We start from the raw sequence: 26,764 nt of genomic DNA on the forward strand, positions 1-26,764 counted from the left end.
AATACTAAGATTTGGAATTGACAGTTTCCCCTTTAAAACAATAGTCTCAACCAGCTGAGAGAGATGAGGTGAAATGTCACAACAAAACATGTCAAGTCTGTTTTGTTGCAGTGGCCTTTGAAGGCTTTTTTGATGTCTGGGAGAAGAGGGTACCTTCATGAGCTAATGTGGGATTAGTCAGGAAGGGATGGTGGGTGATGACAGAGGTTTGCTTGGACAGCAGGCCAGTACCTTCATGGTAAGCTTTGGTTTGAGGCAATACAGAAAAGAAGATTTGGTTGAGGTGGTTTCAGCAGCACGTTCTCTTAAATCCCACAAAGCAGATGGGGTGAGTAGTTATGACTCAGCAAAGATGAAGGATACACAGAAAAGGTGTGTGGCAATATTCGTGGTGTGGTTTGTTTTGTGTGGTTTTGGGTTTGGGGGGTTTGTTTTTTGGTTTTTTTTTGTTTGTTTGGTTGGGTTTTTTGGTGGTTTTTTTTTGGGGGGGGGGGGGGGGGTGCAGCTGAGCAGAAAACCTGGGATGAAAAAGGCAGGAGGAAAAGTACTGCTTCAGTAATGGATTTTCATGTCTGCCAATGAAACTCTAGTATGATTGCACCTGCTGAGCTGCAGATGCCTTGCAGATACTAGTACAACTACTGTGTTCTGAGTACTGAGTTCTTTCTAAATTCTAGCTCTGGATCTGTGTCCAGGGAAACAAAATTTAAATCTACTCTCACTCAAGACCTATGGCTCTAAGTTTACTGTTTCGCAAAATTAACCTAGCAAGAGAGCAGCTTTAAAACTAGCCACAGGAAATCAGAAAGGACAGCTACGTTCATGGTGGTTCAGGATAAGAGCCAAAGCGTTTATACAAAAAGTCAAAAAAGTAGATGATGAGTATTTTCTACTCAAGAAGGGCAGAAGTCTGAGCAGCTTCTGCAGAGCTGTAGAAGGAAGGATTAGCATTGAATGTGGGAAGGAGAACATAAATTATTTAACAAAGCTATGTAGTCTTGATTCTCTCCTGAAATCAGTGTAGCAACTATGTTTGGGGTTTATGTTTTGTTACTGAGCTGATGTTGCTGCTTTTTTATAACACCCTTTTGGGTGGGAAATACACCCAAAGCTGATCTCCAACCCCCCTTATTTGTAAAACGGCAGCTATCAGGAATCCATATGGAGCAATTGGTGTGTCCCATGTCAGACTTTTAGTAAAGCAGAATTGGGCCATCCGCAGGTCAGTAGACTTTTGCCACTAAAGCCCTGCATTTGTTGTTGGTGACTGGCATAGGTCTTTATTTTCCTAGTAGGCTCCATCTTGTCTTGGCTGGGGCTCTCTGATTTGTACCACCCACTACTGAACCACCAAGAGGGAGAAAGAGCTTGCTGTGAAATGTATGAAGTATCTGGATTTGATTACTGGATTAAAGTTAGGTTTGCTGCTTATTAGGCAGACTTCATAATATAAAGCATAATGCTTTTTTTATTGTAGTTTTAGTTCTTTATTAAAAGCCTAAACTAGTCCTATGGTGATACAGCCAACTACTGTAATTTATAGTGTATTATTACTCAATTTCATACATGCAGTGTCCTCCTATAAGTTTAACAAAGTATTTAAGAACAATTACATCCTTTCCAGAAAGCTGCAGAAAGTCGTCTTAAAAAAAGTCATCCTGGCAACTTTAGACCATGTAAACCACAGAATCTGGCACTTCCTGAGAAATATATAACTAATATAAAGCAGATCCAGTGCCAGCAAGTCTTTAGATTGCTCTTTTTATATAAATGCTTTTTACAGTAATACAGACCTACTTTTATCTTTTCTTTCAGTGGAATTATTCATGATAGTCATAAATACAAAGACTTAGTACTAAATAGTAGGTATCAATCCTGATTTTTGTTGAGCACTTTCTGATTAGTGGACAGCCAAGAATATTCTCTGCAGAAATTGTAATCTCCAGGAGTAATTTCTTCCTCTTTTTCTAGCTACTGCCAAAGCAAGTGAAAAATGGAAATACGATGAGTATGTATTTATGTATGTATGAATCAGATTTGGAGTCAGCTTGCTCTCCCTTTGGAGCGTATACCCAGTGTGCGATTTACTCCCTTTCTCCTTGCCTTCTTCAAGGCCCTTTTTATGACTTACAAAGCTTCACAGAGATGCTGTGTGAAGTTCTGGAGAACTTGAGGGCAACTCCAGGAAAGGGTATAATCTGTGCATACCCCTGTTCTGTCATGAATTGTTGTAACTGTTGCTGTACTCTCCTCAACTCAGTCAGACCTCCTTTTTGGCAGGTTTGACATTTCTACATCAATTTTCCTAAACACCTTCCCTCGATCGTAGTGATCATGCAAAAGGGAAATTGCAAAGACAGGAGTTGCTCTTTTAATTGGCAGATGAGCATCAGGCTGAGGAGTAGAGGAGGTCTCAGACTGCCCGAACTAAAACTGTCAGCTTTCATGGTTGTCTTGGTTTGGTGACAAGCAAGAGGATGTAAACTATGGGGGAAAAAATATTGCTTTCCTGTGGTGAACACTACTTGTCTTTCTGCTTTCTTTTACTTCTAAGAACTTTTGTTTGAGAACCCTTTGGAAGCCTTACCCAAGTGCACACCTCATCACCCTGCAATTGTTCAGGTTTTAAATACCAGCAGCCAAGTAGCCACAGTGTCTAAAGTGTCATCTACTTACACTAGGTAGAGTTTCTAATATACTGATTGTGCTCTCTTTCAAGTTTCTTGTCTGTTTTTTAACGACTTTCAACTACCCAAATGGTTGGGGTTTGTGGTTAAACAAGCCTGGTTCTAAGCTCTCAAGCTTCAGCTGTAAAAGTGCTCCAATGAACCGGTTTCAGCATGGTCTGATTCCTAGGGGATGAATATTTGGTTCATAGGGAAGAAAAAAAAGCCCTCACGTGCTATTTCTCGTTCTTAACAAAAGATTGAAGAACACCAGCTGGAAAGAGGTGTCCATTAATGTTCAGTGTTTTTAATCAAATGGGAGATTTCTTCTCCATATGTTGTCTCATTATAATTGCTTGTGAATTAACATCAACTAGGAAAATAACTGCGGAGTTGCCTGCTCCAGATGCAGCAAGCCTTTTCACAGCTGATAAAGCAAAGTGTGCTGTGGCCACGCAGACCCCCGAGCTCCCCCTGCCCACCGTCACGGCCGTGTGGCCGCCTTCTGCAACCCCACCTGTGGAAACAGCCCTTGGGCTGCCTCCTGCTCCTGCCAGGTACATCCAAGCCAGCTGTTTTTAAAAAGGCATGATCAGAAACTATAATTTTATAATTTTTAAAAATAATTGTATAATTTATTTTTTACAACTTTATAATTTTATAATTTATTTTTTTACTGATGATGCTGCCAAGATGGAGCAGCTTACAGGTATCTACTGACCATCACGCTGCTCTGCAAATTTGCATAGCAATTAGAAATTTGAGTAGCTTTTAGGCAAAAGTTAGAAAAATAATTCACAAAGTAAAGCGGCCCTTAGATGGAGGAGGAGAAACAAGTCATGGGTAGGTGATTCAGTTGGAAGGTGACTTTGTTGTCAGAAGTTGGTGACGTGGGGTGAACATACAGTGTCAAAGTGCGGAAGAAGGTTTTGGGGGGAGGCACAGTAGAGTGAGCACAACGTATGATGCTTTGATATTCCACATTTTGCTCACCTGGCTTTCAAAGGTTAGTCACCTTTGTCATAAAATGTGTATTTTTGAATTGTCCAGTAGCCTGAAGTTTTTGGAGGAGAATAAAAGCATTAACTTGTGTAGTGACGGGACACCCAGAATACAGTGTTTACCAATAGAGAAAGAGTGAGCTTCCCTCAGTAATTAACTCTGTGGGATATTAAACCATACCTCTTCTGTTTCTTCTGTGTTTGTTTTTTGTTTGGTTGGTTGTTTTTTTATGGATAAGGAGGGCTTTTAAAAATCCTTAAATGAACTCCTCCTGAGCTTTAGTTAGCAATGCCAGAGGTGAATAAGTGTTTGATTAATGACTTTTCTTCTCTTGCTGCTTTTGGGCAGGCACGATGCATCTCTGCCTACTCACGAAACAAATTCTTTCAATAAAATCTCAAGCTGGCAATCTAAATCATCAGTAAGTCATACAAGGTAAATCTTTTAAGGTATATCTACAGCAGACTGCTAGGTGTAAGCAAGGTTTTCAGGCCGTGTTTTTGCATTTAAATCTGAGAAGTGGTATAAAGTATAGTTGTGTAAGTGTTTGGAGTGTTGATTTCTGAAATTATTTAAAAAAATACACAGCAATTCTGGGGATAAAGTTGAAGTTTTAAAATAAGAGTCCGAGTTACAGATTCACCACTGTAGGAACTATTTTGGAGCCAGTCTGATTTTTCACTTCCCCCGCCCCGTTCACATTCTTCCCAACCCAGATAAATAAGTAGGGGAAATGAAAAGGGGTGAGGACCACACTGAATTTGGTAAAGGTGGCTAAGAATAGACCTGCTGAAGTTATATCAGCAAATATTCCAAAGTTTTCCATGTTTATTATTTATTATGAAGAAGAAGAGAAGCTAAATGATCTTCAGGGCTTTTTCTGTCAGGACCGTGGAGACTTAGGTGAATCTGCAGGGAGTGTCCTGGGCCCTCATTCAGTGGGAATGACCCAGGGGTGTGCGACAGAGTCTGGAATGGGAAATATGAAAGCTGGTAGATGCTGAATGCTGACTTGATGAGGGGAAAGTTTTATTTGTGGGTGAAATCAAAACTACTGTTTTCTAGATTGAGTATTCAAGTGGCTAATACATTGCCTGATGTCTCTGTGAGCTGGGAACCTACAATTGCATAACTTTCCAGCAGTTAGTGTGGTCGGGTATTGTGCTGTGTCTCTGTCAATCTTTCCTGCTTTCTCTGTTTTCTTCTCTGTTGGCTCAAAGCTTTTGTGCTAGAAAAGTACTGCTAGAAAATCCTTTGGGACGTCTGCCCGAGTTTGGACCTGCTCCTCTTCCCGTTCTTTCTCCTTTCAAGCAGAGATCAAAAATTAAGAGTATGGCTGCTGCTGCCGTGTCTGCTGCCGTTGCTGTCCGGGCCAGGTAGATACCAACTTTAAAAGCAACATTTTATAGCTTGGTTTAAGAAAGTTTAAGCTCATACAAGAATAATCGGTCCCTGGCAGGGTTGCAAAATCAGCTCTTTCACAATAGGGTGGTGGGTAAATTGTTAGAACGTGTCCAAGGCCCCCTTGCCCTATTTTTAGCTTAGCTGCAGACTGCTGCTCTGAACCTTGGTGAGTAATTCTATGTTTCTTATCCTCATGATATCTGTTTTATGGTTCAGTCAGTAAACTAACTGTAAATAACAATTGTGTTACATAGGTGACAAAGAATAATCTGCATTTGGGAGTAACTTTTACATGCTTGAAGACAATAACTCTCCGAGTTGCATCTAAATCTTTACTGCATTGCTTTTTATAAAGGCTTACTTAGACCAGTGGTCTCAATTATTTTGATGATGTATTCATATCAGTAAAAAATTTTTGAGCATGCAATATAGGTATATTTATGTATTTCTAAATTATATAAAAGTCCTAATGTACTAATACATTATGTACATTATAAAACGTACCCAAGAGCAGAAATTAAAAAAGGATGAGAAAAAAGATGAAATAGACACTATTTTCAAAGTATTTTCTATTTTACTTTATTCGTGATAAAAATAAAGTAAAATTAAAAAAATTCTTCTCACACCCTAATAGGTTGTCGTGTGCACCCCTTGTGGTGTGCAACAACCTCCACTTTGGGGACTGCTTAGTTAGACATAATTTCTACATCAGTTATCCTAGGTTCAGTTTCTCCATACTGCTACAGAACTTACAGGCTTTTTATAAAGGGTTTTTGGTTTTTCAGTGGTCCCAGCCAACTTGGTCTTTGTTTGGTCACCTAGTTTGTTTACATGGTCTTTTTGAACGCTTGCTAGACTCTCCGAACCTAGTGTCTACCGCTCGCTCTTGGATGCCCTGCTCATCACGCCTGTCACTAAGCCTCCTCTGCAGGCCATCGGGCCCTCCAGGAAGTCCACGAGTGCTCTGGAGTTGCAAAAGAGCAAGAGGTATTGTCCGAGTGTGGTGCACGGTTGGCACTTAGGACTCACAAGAAACTGGCTTCTCCTTCAAAGCCTGTTTCTGTTGTCTGCACGCTTGAAGCAGCCTGCCTGTTGTGGTCTTTGGCACGAGGTCACCAACCCCAAATCCTGCTGGTTTCACATCTTTGCAGAACTAATCTGCACCCTGGCCCTGCCAGTGGTGTTTCTGCAAGCCCACCGTACTAAGCAAAGGTTTCCTCACTGGCATCGGGTGCCCTTCTGAGAAACACGGTGCTGTTTGTGTTGCGTTACAAACCTCCGAGGGTGGCACCGCCACTCTCAATAGCCGACTGGAGAAGAAACAAGACGCTCTGGCTTGAAACCTCTGTCCAGGTGAATTATTTGCAATAATTCCTTGGGCAAGTAACTGGCATGTTAAGCTGCGAGGGTGCTCTGGGATCAAAGAGCTGCTATTTTTCAAAGCTCGCTTTTAATGTGTAAAATCAAATAATTGGCATGCGGTGCAAATAACTATTTTAAAAATTATTTGCTGTCTAGGCCCTTTGTTCCAGTGCTGATTCTGTTCAGTGCACAGGACTTCTTGTTCTCGTTTCCTGACCGCAGCTATGTTAATGCTCGCTTCTGTGGAAAGATGCTTTTATGTAATAGACTTCAGCCTCAAAGGCGGAAATCTGTTTGGTTATTTTACAGGACAGTATGTATTCAGCTGTACTAAGGAAGAAATAATTTGTGGGTTTTCATGTACTTATTTGCATTTTCAGAAGAGTAAACCCCTTCTAGAGATAAAGCCCAATTATAAGTAGAGCTAAGATCCACTCAATGTAGAAACTTCTGTTGAGTAAGAAGTATTAGTTCTTTCCCTCCTGTTTCATGGCTTCCAATGTGACCTCAGTCACTAGAAAAGGCTAAAGTAGCCCTAGCCTTGTGGAGGTGAAATGGTAGTTATTAGATACAAACAGACAATCTGAAGTTGTATCAAAATTTCTAACTTTGTGGCATACCTACTTTAAAAAGAAAAAAAAATATTAACAGAATTATAGTGATATAACACACATTAATTTTCTTTTTGCCACTGAATGACACTTACTAGGAAATCTTATGATGTATGTATCCAAAGGGAAAACCTCTCCAGGGGATCTGATACCTGTGCACTATGGTTAAAGTCCAGGACATGCTGCCAGCAAGACTTTATTCTTCAGCTGTGGTGTGTTTTTGCCGATACTTTTGTAGAGCCGATAATGGTGGTGAAAGTGAGTTCCCTGACTTCCCTTTTGTTTTTTACTTCACTCGCTAATGTGCATTGTTATGGCATAAGCTGCAAACGAAGGTAGATTGTTACAAGAATGGAAACATTCCCTTCCTGTCTCTGAAAACTGGCTTTATGTTTATCCGTTGTTTGCTCACGACATGGGGAGAAACTCTCCTGGTTTTGAAGGTTTATTTTTGGAGATGCAAACACTTATTTCTGCTAGGAAGTTGAGATTCCCAAACTGGCTCTGTTCAGTTGCTGTCCCTTATGAGTACATGGGTCTGTTGGGAAAGACAAGGAAGCAATGGAGAACCTCTTTTGTCCTGCCATAGTTAAAGTGCAGGTTTGGAGGTTTTTCTCTGTTTTGCTCTTCCAGAGGGCAGAGCTGGAGAGAGATGTGCTGGGGCCAGACAGTATACTGGGAATACAGAGACCATATAAGCCTGCCCAAGAGACCTTATCAGTATTGGATATATTAAGATCCAGGTTGAACAGCTTGAAATATACATCCATAGATTATTAGGGGGTTTCTAATGTTATTTCTAAACTTGTGAAAAACAAGTTTTCTCTTAAACCATTGTAATAGCCAGGTTATCCTGGTTCAGGTTGCTGCATATGGGTTGTGGCATAAGGCTATACAGGAAGCATATGATTTTTAGGCTGTAGGGTATGACCTAAAATTTGGGAAATGTGATGCAACTACCATTAGTCTGAGAACATTATGCATAAACGGCATTTTTTCAGGATTTTTCCCAAAATAACTGGTGTTGATCTGAAGATACCATACAACATACCAGGGTAATGATTTCTGTTTTCCTTACTATCACCTTGAGCTGCCAGTGCCGGTAAGGAGGAGGGGGTTGCCAGTAGATGGAGCTGTAGAAATGAAGCTTAGTGCTGCCTCATCCTAGTGAATAAAGGAGCATAGCCTTATTGTATGGCTTGAGAAACATGCAGGAAAAGGAGATAAAAGAAGATAAATTATGCTTACAATTTACTGTCAGTAAGGACATATTCTCATTTAAGTTCAACAAAGATCAAGCAAAATTAATTATGTCAGAAAAAAAGAAAAATATAACAGACTTGAGAGAAATGACCCCAATGAGTGTGAGAAACTAGATGTTAAAATGTCTTTGCATTACTGTCCATCTAATGACATATTGTAATATGTACGCGAATGTAATACTGAAAAAGTATTTTAAATGACAGCTCACTTCATGCCACAACACAAGAGTTGATAAGGAAGGAGATCTGAAATCTTATGTCCCATAACTAAAAAAACAACTGGGACAACCAAGAAAGCCAAGTAAATAAGCTTAAAAATCTTCGGGGTTTGTGTTTTCTGGCTCTATCTTGTATAACTTTCATGAAAAGGTAGTGAATCTATTTTACCAAAGTAGCTTAGGCTTATTGGCATTATCTCAGGGGAAAAATTCAAGAAGGCTGTAGCTATAGCAAAAGCAGGGTTTTGGTTTTGTTCTGCAGTAGGGTTGCTCAAAAAATATTTCCCTTCTCTTCCTCTCACTTCACTGTCTCTGTTCCAAAAAGCTGTCTGTCTTAAACTGCTCAGTACTGCCAGAGAACTTGACCTTTTCCTGACTTAATATCCCTTATTAACTGGCCTGAAGTGGTGCTGAACACCACACGTTTTCTTCCCCTACCAGACTCCTCAGAAATGGACTTTTTTTTTGTATAACAGCCAAGAATTCTTTCACTAAGCTGTGTTCATCCTGATGGCAACCGATATAACCTTAAGTTTGTTGGGGTTTGTGTTTTTTAACAGATGACATATAAGCAGCAAAGGAAATGATGTGTTTAATATCTTGCATTTCCGAGAATTGCAGCTCTGCCCTAAAATTAAATTGCATTGCAAAAATGCTGTGAAATTTTGGGAGATGCTAGCAAGAATGGGCATTGGCATGGCTTTCGCTTTATCTACCTGACGCTATGCCATGTACAATTACTTGAAAAGAGGATAGTCTCGCCTTGTGAGATAAATGGTGTTGTCTCCGAGAGAATACTTACTCTGAAAGATGCTTTGAATTGCTTTTGTGTAGAGCACTGCTTACAGAAGGTTTACATACTTCCTCATTGTAACTTGATATGGAAATACCTCCACCCACACATACCTCTGCTCTTTCTTTTAATTATTTTATTTTGCATTTTCTTCCTTCTTGCAAGTTATTGGAACACTGCTAGGTTAACACAAAATGTAAATACTGTTTCAAAAAGCTGACTGAGACCATGGGTTTGCAGTAGGGTTGGGAACAAGGTCAGCACTCAGTATTTCTTGTCTGCTGTTTCTCTATTGTTACATCAGAAAGCCCTTGCAAAAAGGTGTATGTATTTCACCTGTTCATGGGGTTTTGTCATCATTCTCATACCTGGCTTTTTCTGGCCTCCTATATATGTCTTCAGCTAACGTGTATTTTGACACTGGGCAAAATACATCCTGTGATGTCTACAACTTAACATCGCTTAAAACAAGAAACTGAGATCTGAGATTCAAGTTTTATCTCAGCCGTGCTAATACCTTGCTATAAATCTTTGGAGAAGCATCTGTGTAAGAATTTGCTTGGTCTTAAGGCAGACAAATTGTTCTTTTCTTACTTTGAAGTTGTGAAGTTTCTTTAGTAGAAATGTTTCAACAAGTTCATATTAAAAATTTCTTCTTTTTTTTTTTCCCTTCAGTGCTATATCAAGCACTGCATGTATATTTTAGAAGCCATTTATTCAGGTTTCTGTGGCGTTGCTGGATGCCTGCTTGGGGTTAACAGACAACCAACAGGCAGCAATGTGTAATGCAAGGGAAGTCTTACTTTTTTGTTTAACTGTTTTGGTTTTAGAAGCCATAAAGCAGAATCAAGGCTATCGTATTCCACTTGGCTGTGCCAGAAACCAAGAAGAGTGATTTGCTCACATCTTTTCTTTTTTTTTTTCTTTTTTTTTTTTTTTTTTTTTTTCCTGTTTTTGTCTTTAAAGATTTAGTGTTCTTAAGGGAAAATAACCTCACAAAATTCCTGGCCATCTGAAGAAAGCATTTACAGACTGTGTCTTAGATACTACATGACCTTTCCTGTCAGCAAGCTTCCTCAGACCACAGGGGATTTGCTCCTGACATGCAGTCATTCTGGACAACAAGTGGGAGTTAAAATATCATTTATAATCCAGAGAACTATTAGGAAAATACTGATGTACCAGACTGAGCTTGGGGCTCAAGTGATGATGTTTACAGATGGACAACCTGGTATCTTGGACTTGCACGATGATAAAGTCCACCAGACCTCTTGAACCTGCTCTGGAAAGTCTGAGAGACTTGGCCTTTGTTACCATTTTAGTGGTGTTAGAAGTTACACGATGACAAGCTGTATTTCATTTTTGGTTAGGGTCTGAGCTTCTCCTTTGGCTAATAACAACATGATATATCAGTTATCTTGTCTCAAGTGTGTGTGAAGAAATTCTAGGCAGCATTATATAGGAGTTTCCATGGAAGGATGGAGGGAGGTTTAGGCATCTATAGCCCCAGGCCATATGTTTTTCTTCTCTTTGATTTTGGCAGCGGGCGTCAAAACCTCTAAATACATTCAGAAGGATTTTCCAGTGCAAATTTCTTAAAATGCCTCTGAAATGTGTTCAGCCTTGTGCACCTGATTTTGGGAAGGAAGTGGGTGTGGTACCAGATGCAAATATCCTGGAGTGGCCTCTGAAAAACTGGTGCTCATTTCACGTGTGACGTGGACTTGCTTCCTCCCCACCAGGTTCCTTGCCCACTGCCCCTCTGTAGCATCCAAGAAGCTCTCAGTACCGTGTTCAGCGGTGGAACAGTCATCTGGCAAATGTCTTTTTCTCCCTGTCCTCCCACAAAAACCAGAATGTAATACAGTGTTTGGTATTTGAGGAGGAATAGCAGAGGAATTATTACTTGCTTTTTAGTCTGTTTTGCCCGTTTCCACCATGCTTTTGTGGATCAGGAAGGGGTAAGTCTGAGAAGCCTGTTGTGAGCTCTGGATAAAGTTTGCACTGGCACGGGAGCCCTGTGTGTGTGTCCCCAAGTCTCAGACGGGCCCCCCAGAAAGTTCTTTCTTTTCCATACATGTCCTTACTCTGATAGAATAGGGCTCCACTGTGCTGGAGTTGATCTCCGTGGAAATTCAGGAGAGTATGTCATATATGAGATAGCATATGTCAAAGATAGAGAGGTGTCTTTGGCTTTCTTCTTTACTGGATGTTTTTCCTGGACTGTTTTTGCAATCTGTTTCCCTTGCAACACACTTCCAAGATTATTTTGATTAATCTTCCCATAACTTATTAATTAAACACATCGTGGGTTTTCAGGACACGAGACTCGGAGTCACTCAGGCTCACGTTCCACTGTTCCTTCATTCTTGCAGTGTTGAAACCCCTTGCCCAAAGCTTGACGGCAGAGCATTCACATCTTGCAAGCAACATCATCTTTCTTAAAATGGATGGGACTCTTGGTTGCATTAGTTTTCATCATGGTAAACTTTCTTTTTTTGCTGTAAGTACTCATCAGGTGGAGGAGGAATGATTTAAGAGTTATGAAACAAAGTTAAAAGGTTAAACCTAGAGTTAGAAGGAGGCTTGTCATTAATAACAGTACAAGTGTTTTGACATCGAAATGTGCTTGACCTGAACCTGACCTACAAGTGTCATCTGGGAAGCCTGAGAAAGCTACTTATGTGGAACTTGGTAAATACGTAAGGTTTGTCATTCCTCCTTTAGTTTTCTAGTGATGACACTGAAAAGTAGATGGGAGCTCTCTTCCCTAACCGATGCATTTTCTTGAATTTCTGAATATACTTTTGTCTCTTCAAACTCTGTATTTTCTAGGGGATGAATCTTGCATCGTCATTGTACAATATCCTAGTGAGTTACAAAATACTAGTAGGACTAATTGTGGGTATTGTACAGCCACTTCGTAGAAGTTAAGTGTGCTTCTGAAAAGATACATAGCTATATTTATAAAGATAGTTAAAAATAATAGGAGTTTGAGGTTTCTCAGTGTAGAAGACCATAAAGTAAAATGTTGAGGAATTAATTTTGAAGCATGAATTTGAAGAAGTTTACCATTTAAAAGGTTGAATGTCTCCAGGGTGCAGCACTTCTTTGAAAGTGAGACAAAGATGGATCTGTCTTTCTACAGAGAATGCTACACGTGCGCTCCCAGGCAACTGTGTGATTAGAGGCTGTAATTCAGGAAAACCGGTGTGTGCACTGTTTCCTGCAGCCCACCATAGGTGGGCAATATCACGCTGGAGAGACTTGCCAAGCTGCAGTAGTAGCCTACCTGTTAAATTAACAGGTTGTAGTGCTGGCTTGAGTCTATTCAGCTCTGGCTTGAAAGAACCAGGCACAAAGTACAAAGGGTGTCCAAGATCTCTCAGAAGTTTTGCCCTGAGGCCAACACGATCCCCTCTGTCAGTGATGGCTTCAAGCTTTTCCCATGGGAAGCTTCTCTCTAGGATAGGCTCCCGGCATATAAACCAGAAGAGGTGATTAAAAAAAACCAAACAAACACAGGTGGTTTTATAGCTGGGCTTATCATTGTCTCTTAGTTTGGGGTCATTAGGATTCACCGAATTTCTAAATGAAAGCCTAAGAGTCTCTAATAATCTGTTGCTTCAGGAACTAGCATGCCACGACATTCACAAGTCTCAGAATTAAACCATGAAATTGTCAACGGTGGAGGTACCAATCAGCATTACAACTAGCCTTGTGGGCATGCATCAGTGTCTACTTCCTTGCCTATATTTACAATAAGGCTGTAGTTTGTCAGCAGCACACCTCAGCCATTTCTACATTTTTCTCTCCTTCTGCCTGAAGGATACCCTTTTTGCTTGTCTTGCATCCATTTTTGCTTGTTAAGTCGCCTCTTCTGTGTAAAGACAGTTGCTGACTCAGCAGGATTTTCTTATTTATGATTTATATGTTCCAGACAAAGGCAGTAAAGAGGTTCTAGACATGAAGAGTGATTTGAAAAATGGTGATAAGTCTTTTGGATGGAGGAAGAGGAAACTTTCTGGGTTTAGGACCAACAGTGTTTTGAGGAGTTCTTAAAGTTGTAATGGTGCTCCGGCCTGGAGCAGATTTGATGGGCTACGTGTCAAATGTACTCAACAGTACAGAAGGATGTTTCTGTGACACTGAAGTTGCAGTCATGCGCTTTTTTCATAATGGAAGCCAATCCTAAACTACCTTGTCATCTTCAACCACTGAGCTGCTATTTCATGTCAAAAGATACCTTCCTATCCTTTTTCTTTCAGCCTGCAGCAGTGCTTTTATGCAATATATGTCCACTGCCTCAAAATCTGTTGTTAAAGAGACTTGTATCCCAAGTCAAATGTGTACCTTAAATGCCTCCATTTGTGCTGTACAAATGTCTTTAAATATCTTTTAACATTTGAAAGTAACAGAATGCAAGGTCTTACTCTGTGCTTCACTAGGCTTGTGCATGCTGCGTATAGCAAATCCATCAGAGTGTCAGTTCGGCACAGCTACTGCTGTTATCAAAAGCCTACAAATGCAATAGCTGTTACTCATTAAACTGAGCATTCACATATATTCTCTAAACTGGGAATCATTTTTTTATCCCTTACCCAGGAAAAGATTCTAAATACATCAATTATTAACCCTGTAAATCTAGAGACAAAAAAATCAAGGTTATGAACTTGTGTTTTAGCCTCATGGTATGTTCAAGTTCTTGCATGTCACATGGGCAAGGCAATATTGTGCGTGTGCAATACTTGTAAAAATAGCTCAAGGATTTTTACTTTACGAACTTGGCACAATTTATAATTCTGTGAATGACCCCGGTGCAATATGCAACGATGCACATGTGCTGTAAATTTGTTTTTCTTCAATAGAGGAAGGAATACAAGGCTTCTAACATGTTAACTGATGGGTTTCCAGACTGCACAAAATATGCATTTGGAATTGTTTTGGCTGTATTTCGCAACGTTGTTGAGTTCATTTCCTGTTTCTGTGATCCTCTTAGTTTGCAAATGACCTTCATTAGCAATTACTCCTCTACTTTGAAGGTTTTTAATGAAAATATTTGTTTTCAGTTTCCCAAAGGCAAATATCCATTATATGAATACCGTTACACTGCATTAGAAATTTGTTATGTTAACTTTTTTATTTTTTAACAGCCTCTGGATATGAGAAACGAGAAATGAAAAATTTTCTTGCTGGCAATGTAATTACTGACTACTTATACTCTACATGAATTGTGATTAAGTGCAGTTTTCATCACATGTGTTTTTAAATAGCTAAAAGAGTTCTGCTAACCCTGAAAATATAAAAGCAGCTGTAAACTGGTCTAAAGAGGCAATATAAAATATTGCACATGTTGTTAATGAATAAAGAAACTTATAGCTCTTTAAAAATACTTAATCATTGGGGGCAGCCATGGCCCATAGAAGAAAATTGCATTTAATTCAGTCACTTCTAGATTGATGACTTTTATTAAGATCTACAAGTATAATCTGACTATATGAGTATTTGCCTACTCTCCAAGGATTAAAAAAAAGTATTGAAAAAGTCTGGGAGGTTACCAAATTTACAGTACGGGTTCTGCTTTAGTCTGTATCATGCCAACGCTTAATTATTTTAGGTGGAAATTGTGAAGGGATTTAGTTGTCTGTATTGACTTTTGGCAGAAGTTACTCAAGTGTCCCGTTCTTAAAAAAACAGCTTGAAAATATAACTTTCACAGCCTTGTCCTGGGGTGATCACCGCAGCATCGGTGATGATAGAATAGTGGGTGCCGCTCTGTTGCACCAAGGTGCAGGAATGTCACTCCACATCTCCATTTCACAAATTCTCTTGTTCTAGCAAGAAATGCATTTTATTTTTTCCTCCCTCCTTTCTGAACAGTGATTCCCTGGAGGCTACCCAGCCCGCTGCTTTTACGGCCACCTCGGCGAGGAGCGTGCCCACCCGCCAAGAAGACGCGGATGCGAGACCTGCTCCCACCAGCACCACATCTGCTGCAGCCCTCAAGCCAACGGGACCCCCGGGTGCTGCCAAGTACTCAGGCTGGCAGCCTGCAAGCCAAGCAGGTAACTTTCAGTGAGGTTTTTCTTGGTCGCTTGAAGACCTTTGGGTAGCTCAGGAATACATACTTCACCGTGGGTGTAAAAACAGCAGCCTTCAAATGGCTGTTGGTCTGTTTTGAGTACAGGCCAGCGTGTTTAGAAAAGAGGAGAGGAAAAACAGATCTAGCAGTTCTAGTAAACCGGTAGCCCTTTGTAAATAGCCTCATAGATGTAATTGGTTTCACAAACAAGCAAAATCAGATGTCTCTGACCTCTGTTAAAAGCATATATTCTAATCAAATGTATAAACGTACCTCACAGTTTCAACTTGGTGGTTCCCATGTGACTGTAAATTCAACAAAGCATATGCCACGCTGTTTCAGGGGTGGGAATATTAACAGACGTGTTTTCCAAGTGATCTTTTCTGAATTAGGTGTTAATTTAAAAGAAAGAAAAAGAAAAAAGGCTAAAACATTAGCGTGGTTACGTATTTGACATTTGCAGGTTTTATTGGAGCAGGGTGCCAGAGTATTGCATAGGTTTGTGATATGGAGATTTGTTTAAAGGTGGGTTCTTGCAAGGGCAATTTACATACCTACAATCAAAGGTAGCAGCTTAGTGATTCTCTTACCCTTTAAACCTGCACCAAAATGTCTTTTGTCTGGAAACCATGCCATTACCTTTATGAATGCTCCTATGCTACAACGCTATCTGTATTAAGACATGCAACATGTGTAACTGTGTACCTATATTTTCATAATATTACATGCAGTAATTTGGGGTAATCTTTTAATGGAACTTGTTTCTTAAACTGAATCAGTCTTTGGTGTTGAACTAAACTTGAGTAGTAATTTCAAAGGACCAGGGAAATCTGTATTACTAATTAAGCTTTAACTGAAGATTTTTCTTGTAAGAATGAGATGAATATTTTTGATTTTCTTACTGAAAGGATCCAAGATGCTAAGTAGGTTTTTTTGGGTTTGTTTTGTTTTGTTTTGTTTTATTTTTATTTATTTATTTATAGTTCTACTGTTAAGGGTTTTCCCTCTTTAAATTTATATCCAGTCCAGAAAAGGCCCTGGCATAAAAATAAAGATAAAACATTTGGTGTTAATGCTGTGTGTTTTATAATGGCGTTGGCACATCTGGCTAAATTACTGTTGTGCCTGGTAAGAAGTATATTTATTTTGTTTGGGACGTGCAGTTCTGCTAGCAAACCTCAAGATGGCAATACACAGTCATTTCTACACTACCCTGTCAAATATTGAATATATTCTTAAGGAATAAGGTAAAGACTTATTTAAATTTAGATCAGTTTAATTCTAGCATTGTTTTACTTCTTTGAGTTAGCTATCATTAGAGGGGGAAAAAAAACCCAACTCTTTTTAAAGTTACATTTTTGGTAGCATATGTACTTCAGGCAAATGTTTGTGGGAATATCATAATCCTGCATTTTTGTAAGTGACTGACTGTGCTCCATGTTTGATGTAACTCTCTGTCTCACCAAGTGATAAACTTATTTCACTTGCCCAGAAACCACCTGTCAGCTTGGGGTTTTAGTAGTACCACACCCATTTTCAGTATGTTTGTAGGTGTTTCACTGCTAAATCCTACTAGCATGCTTTAGTATTAATACAAGTCTGATGTTTGAAATAGACTTTTATTTATTTATTTTTTTTTTAAATGATGGACACATGAAGGAGAAAGATTTAGAAGGATGAATTAAATTACAGTTCCATACTTCTCTGAAAATCTGTGCCCATTCTCTTGAATAATGTGAAAATCTCTCCCCCCCCCCCCCTTAAAGGTACCAAGTAGGTAGGTGAGGGGGAAAGCCAGCCAGAGAATTTTTGGTTGTTATGTTCCAGAACAGCTTAACAAAACATTATGGAATTCATAGTGATAAAGAAGCTGGTGGAAAGCAGTGGTCATGAGGATTCCAGCTCTGTGCTGCCTTGCTGTAGGGTCCTGAGATGCATTGCTTAACTTCCAAAGAAGCAAAGTCATTACCTCCTCCAAAAATACTGGGGCGGGGGGGCACAGAAATAAAAACTGTAGGGGAAAGAGGCGTTGAAAACTCAGTTTCCTAAAATGGGAAAGTGCAGGGAGGAAAACACCGCAGCGTAGATGGCAGCTGCCTGGGAATTAACCAGGGCAGGAGAAGGTGTGATGTCCCAGGTGCTGGAGGAGCTTCGGTTAGTGTTTGCATCTCAGGAGTGTGAGGAGTCTACGCGCTGCCACGGGAAGCTGGTCTGCGCTGGTCCCCACTACATGGAGATGCTTGCTGAAATGGTGAGGACAAATGGACTATATGGAGATGTTAGGATGCTCTTGGATTTTGTTTATCTTCTACATTATCTGACTTCATCAGTCTGAAGGCACCTTCATCTTACAGCAGAGTCTGCAAATGAGTGAAGAAGTAACGTACCTAGCACACCTGCTAGCCCAATTTCTGAGTTGAAAGGAAGTGTTTCGTGATTTGATTGAAATTCCAACAGTTGCCAAGGTGCTGGAGGATTGTCCAGAGAGGTTATCTGACAGGTTCTACCGTAGGTCTGCCCTGTAAACCTGCCCTAGGCTCTCCTCTGGTTTTATGTGCCGTGCATTGCCCATGTCATTCAAGTTGGTAATGCAAAACTAGCAGATGGGAAAGACCTAAGCATGGTTACAGGAGAAACGGGATCAGCATTTTTTTTTCTCAGGCCTATATTATACACAAATGAAAATATCCAAGGTTTTGCTGTACCTGAGCTTATTCAGTAAGGCTGAAACCAGCAGTCTGACAGGTAAAACTGTTTCAATACTTGAGTCTTTTGATAAAATTAGCCACATGCTGAAGAAGAAGAAAGTCTGTGACTGTTTCAGTGCATGTTTGGCGTTCAGTCATTAATTGCGCTGTTTGCAGTCTGTGAGCATGAAGTTTTCTTTAAAGTAAAATTGCCAGTGCTTCACAGGCCAAACAAAATTTGGCTTCGTGGGTCATAGGCCTGACAGAATTTTAAACAAACAAAACCCCCCTGATTTCAAAGTTGAAGTCTAGCTTAGGAAATAATTAGAAGGAAGACATAATCTTACGTAAATGTGTATATGAGTATGCTATTAATAGCAGAAACTTATTTGGGGTATAGTTTTGTAGCTCTAATAGCACTCACCCTTCTAATGAACATTGTATATAATACCAAGTTGTTTCCATAGCAAAGCAGGCATGTCACAGGATTTTGTTTGAGTCTGGGGCAGCTGTAATCTGCTGTTTGATGGTGTGGCATGAATATTACCAGTAATTTTATTTATTAAGATGTCTGACCACACAGATCAGTCATTTGGTCAGGCAGCATCTTTTTGTTTATTAGCTGGAATCTCTCTTTCTTGCATAGGCCACCAGGGAATACCCCCTTTTTTTTTTTTTTATTAAAAGTTACACAGTTTCTTTTTTTGGTTTCAGTTTACGGGTTGGGGGGGGAGGTCCTGGGGTTTTTTTCCTCTCTTTTTTCCCGTTTTTTTCCTCTTTTTTTTCCCGTTTTTTTCCTCTTTTTTTTTCCCGTTTTTTCCCTTTTTCCCTTTCCCCCTTTTTTCCCTTTTTCCCTTCCCCCCCCCTTCGCCCCCCTTCGCCCCTTCCCCCCTTCCCCCCCTTTCTCCCTGCCTCCCACCCCCCCTTTTTTCTTTTTTCTTTCTTCTTTTTTCTTCTTTTTTCTTCTTTTTCTTCTTTTTTCTTCTTTTTTCTTCTTTCTTCTTTTTTCTTCTTTTTTCTTCTTTTTTCTTCTTTTTTCTTCTTTTTTCTTCTTTTTTCTTCTTTTTTCTTTTTTCTTCTTTTTTCTTCTTTTTTCTTCTTTTTTCTTCTTTTTTCTTCTTTTTTCTTCTTTTTTCTTCTTTTTTCTTCTTTTTTCTTCTTTTTTCTTCTTTTTTCTTCTTTTTTCTTTTTTTCTCTTTTTTTCTCTTCTTTTTGTTTTTCTTTTGAGATTGTGCAGAGATGCCTAAAGGTGTCAGAAGGTTTTCGTTAGAACTGAGTTATGAGCTCTATTGATCTCTATTTCATGACCTGGCAAGAAAAAGGTGTGAAGGAAAAAGATAGTCTAAAATGAATGGCTGGGATAGCAAACCTGGAGATGCTTCAGGCACTGGGTTTCTCTGCACAGCAGTCAATTGTGTTCCAAGTGATCTCACAGTCATAGCACTCTTGGAGCTGAACTATGCCCATCTGCTGTTGGGGGACTCTCGTGGGGTACCCACAAATGCTTCTAGGCTAGTCACCCACTGTGAAGGTAACAGAGGTTTTATTCCCCTTTGGAATAAAATCCTGACATTGAAAGATTCCTCAGTGGTTTGGTAGAGGAAATGAAGGATGGCTGCCTCATGCTTTCTTCTAAGGCATGGGTAAGAAGCTGGATAAGCAGGATAAAAGCCTGGCTTGTCAAACAAATGAAAAAAGTCTGATCTTTGGGACATGGGTGCACAAGGAGTTGAAGATGGAGGGCAGGTGGGGCATGCACACAGTACAGCGGTAGCATCTGCCTGGACAGTGGTTTCCAAATTATGCATTTGCTAGCAGTCTCTCTTGCCTGTTTTGTTGATTTTTTTTCAATTACTGAAATAAGCCAAATTGTGGCTGTTACTGTGTGTTAAGAGTACAGGCTAGAATTTATAATAGTTCTCACTTAATTTCTGTTGAGCTCTGTTCACCCACCAGAGGGAGAAGCTTTTTGCAAGATTATATTCAATTTAAAAAAAATAATTACTCAGAACATCCTAGCTACATCTTAGTGAGTTATTCTACTATTTGATAGCTAACTGTTACCCTGTTCTTACGTAGCATCGCTCACCCCAAGGAACCCCAAAGCATTTTCCAGTCCCAGTACTGTGTGGAAGCACACGATGCATGCACAGGAATAGCTTTCACCCGCCACCACCATGCAGTTACTTCTTGGGTGAAACGTAACAGCTGCTTGTCAGCACACTGTAACACTCCACGGCACCTTGAAAGGAAGTGAATAGCACCGTGGCAAATTGAAACTGCTGGGACAATTTAAGAAAGTATAATTACCCAGTAAATGCAGCTACACAAACTGGAGTTTGGCCAGGAGACGAACTTTTCTCGCGGAAAGCGCAGCAGATCTGTGATGGTCACAAGCAGTCAGGACTTCCAACGTTACGTTTCTCACGCAAAATTGCTTCCTTTTTCCAAGCATCTTCAAAACGCTGCTGTTGGAGGGCAAGCTGCTAGTTGCAGTGGGGAGGGCAAGCTGCTAGTTGCAGTGGGGACTGGAGCGGCTTGGTGCCAGGCATGGTGCTGCGAGCACCGTGTTCTGCCTTCCCGTGCAGGAGCTGGGCAGGCAGCATCCTGCTTCACTCATGGGGGTCTCGCGGGATCGCGGGGGTCCCGTGGTGAGCTGGTACAGCTGGAGGCTGGAAAAGTTGGTTTGCTGCTTAGAGAGGAGGGTTTCATTGCAATCGATGACCTTCGTTCCTCCTGGGCTTGTCAGCTGAGTACGAGGACAGGATGGGGTAGGTTTGCGATAGAAGTGTCCAAAGCTTGCAGTTTTGTGACCGGTTATCTGCATGTGCCAATTTCCTTATTCCCAGGGTCTCTCTCGGCCTGATACCACTGGGATACATAATCCCCTTCCAGTAGAGCTGCTCGGGAATGTCAGCATATTCTGCAATACCCACAACTGTCAGTTGCCTAATCCCGAGCCAGCACATGTGTTAAGCACATGCTCCCTTCAGCAGAGGGAACGCACTTGGAAGAGAACTGTAAGCATAGAAAATTGCTCCCCAGGCAACTTTGTTTGAAAAATTCTGCTATTTCCTTACAGTTGTTTTCATGTGTTTGGTAGGCTTGCATTTACCATCTCTGGAGTTATCCTTAGTGTGCTGTCTTGTGCTTTTTTTTTTTTTCCTCCTATTTCCTATTCCCTCGATAATATCAGAACTTTAAAAGCAGAAGAAAATACAAGCCTGCTCCTAGGTGTGATTTGACATCCTGTCCTGCACATACTGACAGTTTGGGTCTTTGTCTCCTTCTTTGTGACTTATTCTGTAGAGGTTTGCTAAGAAATATGGGGTAAAAATCCAGACCATATCAGACTGGGGAGTTTGGCCACGAGGTCAAGCAGCATGAAGCTGGGGAGAGGGAGGGAGACATCAAGACTTATTGTGCTGTTGCAAAATTAAAAAGTAAGGCTTTGCTCCAGATCCACAAAGGGATGGACTGTGGCACTTTCTGTCCTTGTCCTGTTGTTTTTCTGTATTTCATTTGTAATCACCCCAGCCCCCACTTCAGTTCTTTTGACCTTACCGGCCACGCTTACTGGGTAAATTAAGTTGATGCCCCATTAGCTTTGGGAATATTTTTGCATGGAAAAGGCAACCAATCTATTGTGTCAGCATCACCTTGTTCATAAAGTTCTGCAATGTTGTTTTTAGGGCCATCTCATCCCAATTTGTTTCCTTTGTAGAACAGGAAGTTAAAGGCAAGAGTATTTTACGAGTTCAAGGACCTATGTGCCCATTGAGGGCCGTGGTCTGAACTTTGGGAAGGAACTGGAGTAACGCTACAAGTTGTTAAGGCAAATCCTTATATTGTTGGTAAGGCCTCTACTAGAAGCAGTCCCAAAACATAAACAGTTCCAGTATTTTTCACTAAAAAGGGTTGTTAAGTATTGCTCCTCCATGATGCAGTCACCATTCATAAAACCAGAAAACCTTGTCCATAAAAGTGATAGGATTGACAGGTCAAAACACAAAAGCTTCCTGATCCTGGTTTATGGACTGTTATTAATTTTTCATCTAATCTAAATTATTATATCGTCATGTGACAGCAAACCACAAGAATTTATTCTTACAAGTTAAGTAATGTGAAGTCACTTAGCCAAGCAAAACCCATTGTGAAACAAGAGTAATTTGTAAATGTCAACCTTAATTTGATGGTAGTATGAAATTGTAACTCCGGCAGACATGGTGAAAAAAAATGAATAAGTTTCTAAAACTTGAATGTTTGTATTTAAGAAGGGGTGGATCATAGTAATGATGCAGAAATGTACCACCTACTTGTTGGAGGCAGAATGACCTGCTGTACCTTACTACAGGATCTGCTAAACAGAAACTCAACTTTCTGTTACAAATATGACCTTTGACAATTTTCCTGTGATTTGGTATTGCTAAATTCATGTGCTATTGCACCAAGCTGTGCGCTTAAACTAATTGCATACATAAATCAGATAGATGCATGCTTCTTTCTCTAGTCATTTAAACAGAGGTGAAGAGATTATTTGTCTCTGTGATTATTTCACACCCATTGAGTGGGAATATTCCCCGACTTTCAAAATCAGATGCTCCTCGTCTTTGTTTTGTTAAAAAGCAACTAGCCTGTTGTCACAGACTGACTGACCAGATCAGTTCCCCTTCATTTGCTAGCACTGACTCAGAGCAGTGATGTGTCCTGTTCAGATGTACAGGTGTAGGACATCCAAGAATTATGCCTAATATTTGTTCAACAACTGAAAAGTCAATGTTTCTCTGGTAAATGCATTCTTATCGCTATTGAACATTAAACATCAGCTCCATAAAACTGGCAGATAATCTGCATGTGAGTGAGACTGGGCAGTCATGCTCTCCACAGGCAATAGTCAAGCTGTGGAGGTCAGAACAGGAGCAAGGGAAGCAAATGTTATCTACAGGAATCTACCAAATGGGTTTCTAAACTATCACTCTAGAGAAATGAAACACTATCATCCAGGTCTTCATTTTCCCTTTCTCCTCCAGGCATGTTTTCTGTAAAAGCGACGCCAGTTGTGCCAAATTTGTGATGGTGTGTGATGTAACAAATCACAAGGAGACAGGCTGAGTAAGCCAAACCCACCATACTCATTTTAATTAAGATGCTTTACAGCTAATTTAGCCAGAGCCTTTCCAGTTGAAAGGCTGGTTGCTAGCGCAGGAACTAGCCCCTGGGGTTGCAGGGGTTGTTGAAATTGGGCTGGGGTGGCACCTGTTGTGATTTTCCACGGGGTGCATACCAGCCTTTGCTGTCATTTAAAGACATGATAATGGTTTAATCCTTCCTGTTCTGCCTTTAATCAGTGGTGGGGGTTTAGCTCTGACTGCACTTCCAAGACTCCATAGGAAACAAAAGGAGAACTGCTGAACACAAGGGTTTGGTGGGTTGTTTGTTTGGATTTTTTTTTTTGTGTGTGTGGTTTTTCATTTTTTCCTCCTCTTTTGCTTGTCCTGTAGCTTTCTTCGCTGAACTTGTGTGATTTCACGCGGGCCTGGGAGTGGATGGGGTGTTATATACGGCTAATGTAACGACCTGACAGCCGAGCTTTTCAGACACGTTGCTTCATCCGGCCATCTGTTTGGTTTGGAGGGAAGGAACAGGAAGATTTCTTATTGTACAGATATATTAAGAAAAGTCAGAAAAATTGGATGTATGCAGCTTTATATTTTCCATTTATAATACAGTAGTCTGATAGCAGCGTATAAATCACTGAGCTAGAACACTTTAAAATGAAGTTCTGGCACTCCCACTGCTTAAAGTAGCATTGTTATTTATAGATATTACATGAAGTCTGATGTTATGTTTAAGTGAGCGTTAAACAGTTCAGGCTGTTGTATTGTTGCTACGCACCGGAGAACCTCTGTCAAAGTGACTTTGGCACCGCCGCGTATCCGCCTTTCTCCCTTTGTCTTCCAAACCTTTCGCTAGTGTTTGCAGTTATCCATGTGCTCAGTGATGGAACAGCCTATTGTTAGACTAACGAGGGCAAAGCCACACTGGGATTTTTGAAAAAGAAAAAAAGCCAGTTCTTTACCTTGCCTAAAACTTTGTTAAATATTAAACTAGCCATACCAAGGAGTTTAGTGAAAGCAAACACTGAGGGTAAACCTAATAAAGTAGAAAGTTAATAGTCAGGTACAGAGTGTTTTCTGTTTTAGCAAAGCCAGCTATGACAATACACAAGTGCAAATCAACAGCGCTTTAGAGGGTTTAATTAAAGAGAGCCAAGGTGAAGTGAAGCCTGCAAAACTCCAAAATTTGGCCACTGAGACCTTCTCATGACTTGTGGAGAACCCAAACCTCTCTGGTATTCAGGGTAAAATAGCTCCTGATGGGGTGTGTAATTCTTATAAATTATTTCTTTTATTTATTTATTGTATTTACTTATTATAATCTATAATTCTTCAATGCATCCACAAAAGTTGCTTCACTCTTCCCATTTCAAGCAACAAAGGTGGCACCCAGAAAATACGTGGTGAGATTGTGTTGTGAGGAAGCTGGAGACGTTTCCTTTCCCATCCCCACACGGTCGTTGTTTGCAATTAAAAATGTGCATGCACCACCCCAGCACTCTCCGAGAACAGAGTTGCTGATGGGATCCAAAATCATATATGTAAAATGTAAAAAGCAAACTATAAAGCACAAACCACAGGAGCACTCAGAATGATTGCCAAGAGTTGAGATGCCTTTGCTTAGATTGAGTGTAATAATTTGTACCCACCTTGTTATTAGTGGTGTGCCCTGGTAAAAGCTTCTCATTGCAAGAAAAAACACCTGCATAGGTTTTCCAGGCCTGATGTTTTTCTTTAAATCATGTGGTTGTGTTTCAGTCTGAAGGGTTTCCCGTTGAATAGGGAAGAGAAAGGAGAAGAGGAGAATGCGTGAACTCTAAGAGTGTCCCCTTCCTCTCTGCTTGCAGAAAAAAAACATCTAAAAACATCTTGTCCAGTACAGGAGTGTTAAACTAGCTGGTTTAGTAGAAGGGACAGTTGGGAAACCTCAATGTTCATTCTAAACAAGAAAACAGGCCTAATATTTGAAATTCTGTAGCTACAAGAGGTGGAATATTGTTGGAAAAAAATACTGAGAATTCATACAGATTTTAAGTAGGGAACTAATAGTGTTTGGTTTGGGGTTTTTTTTTGTGGTTTGTTAGTTTGTTTGTTTGTTTGTTTGTTTTAATAAAAAACTGAACCAAAGAAACAAAAATGCCACCACCACCAAAAAAAAAATGCTCCATGGCTTGCAATGGATGTAATGAACCTTTGGTAAAATTACTGGAGTGTTAAAGGCATGTTTGTGGCCTATGGAAAGACACAAGTGGGCAATAAAAGCTGTCCTCCTGCTCGTGTTCAGAGGAGAATGAGGAAGATAAGACTGAGGCAAATCAAGCGGTAAGAAAGGGAGAATGATCTATGGTGGAAAAATATCTAGCAGAACTACTGCAGAAGGTTTACAAGGAAACCAGTATAATAAATGTGGTGAAATGGCTATTACTATACTTTACTGGTGTATTTTCTTTAACAAGAGTATGGATCTAAAGGCAGTAGAAGCAGACGTACTCCTTTTTTTTTTTTTAGGATGAAAAATCTGAACTGAAAGAAACTAGAGTCCACTTCAGAACAGGAATAGAGTAATGCTGTGCAAGACCAACAGTCTTAAAGTGAATACCAGCTAAGAGAAAAATACCCCTTGAGAGAATGCTGTGGGGACAAACTGTAAGCATGGGCAGGGAGCTTCCTGGCTTTACAGTGGCCTCAAGAGATGGAAGAAGAGAGCATTTAATAAAATGCTTTAAGGTTTTTCTTTTGAAGGATTTTTGAGCAGAAGGCAACCTTTTCTTTCTCAGTTCTTAGCTGCTTATGGCATCTGCAGTGATCAATTAGATATTGTTCCCATCATAGTAGACCAAATAGTGACATAAATTTACAAATGACAGTCCAAAAGCCTATTAGAACTTAGGTTTTGTACAGTATCCAAAAATATTCTGGCAAATATAGAAGTATCTGAACACTTAGGGCTTATTTGTTATTCCCATTATTCTGTTTGCATTGTGGCTGTGATCCCATGGGAGTCCTGTATCTGCTGACGGTCTGGGCGTTGAACTTGAGTTCACCGATTTCAGTGGAAGTGGAGTGGGTCCATTTGCCTTCACTGGTCCTCAATGCTAAATGCCCAGCTTGTTTTTGTTTAGGCCGCAGCTCTTGCTTAACACAGTACTAATTTGTGTGGTTTATATTATGGTTTGCTTAAAAGAGAGTTTTTGTTTTAACATAGGGTCATTAGTAGACTGAAGTTATTTCCCAAATGGATGGACTATCTCCTTCTCTTCTTTTTTAGTGCTTTGAGTAACTTGGAAATGACTGATCTGTATATCAACTCTGTAGAGAAAGTTTATGTAGACAAATTCTACTCCTCACCAGTAGTAACTTTAGAGTTGGGTAGTGTTCAGAAAAGCATCATTCATAAGAACAGCATTAATGAAAGCTGTAATGAGACCAAAGAAAAGGAATAATTGTGATGTTTGTAATTTTTTTTTTCCCCTTTAATCAAGCAGGACTTTTTAAAACTATGCAGTGCAAACAAGAGCTAGCTGATGTGTCTGAATGGGCTTTGGGATTCAGCAGAGAAC

The 26,764-nt window shown here is 40.1% G+C and overlaps 1 protein-coding gene across 9 annotated transcripts in view; it reads left to right on the forward strand.

Moving 5' to 3' along the window:
- Positions 1-26,764, forward strand: part of PDLIM5 (PDZ and LIM domain 5) — a 135,122-nt gene that overhangs the window by 89,715 nt on the left and 18,643 nt on the right. For 7 of the 9 annotated variants that reach the window (XR_007507857.1, XR_007507858.1, XM_049815432.1 and 4 more), the window contains 5 exons: positions 3,044-3,223; positions 4,017-4,103; positions 4,889-5,044; positions 5,928-6,059; positions 15,199-15,383. Coding sequence is in view for 7 of the 9 variants with exons in the window: in XM_049815432.1 (XP_049671389.1) it covers positions 3,044-3,223; positions 4,017-4,103; positions 4,889-5,044; positions 5,928-6,059; positions 15,199-15,383 (740 nt within the window). In the remaining 2 variants the exon portion in view is untranslated. The remainder of the gene's footprint in view (positions 1-3,043; positions 3,224-4,016; positions 4,104-4,888; positions 5,045-5,927; positions 6,060-15,198; positions 15,384-26,764) is intronic. The other 2 variants (XM_049815436.1, XM_049815437.1) reach the window with 2 other exon arrangements.

This window comes from Accipiter gentilis, chromosome 12 (assembly GCF_929443795.1).
Source record: "Accipiter gentilis chromosome 12, bAccGen1.1, whole genome shotgun sequence".
In the NCBI taxonomy this organism is placed as follows: Eukaryota; Metazoa; Chordata; class Aves; order Accipitriformes; family Accipitridae; genus Astur; species Astur gentilis.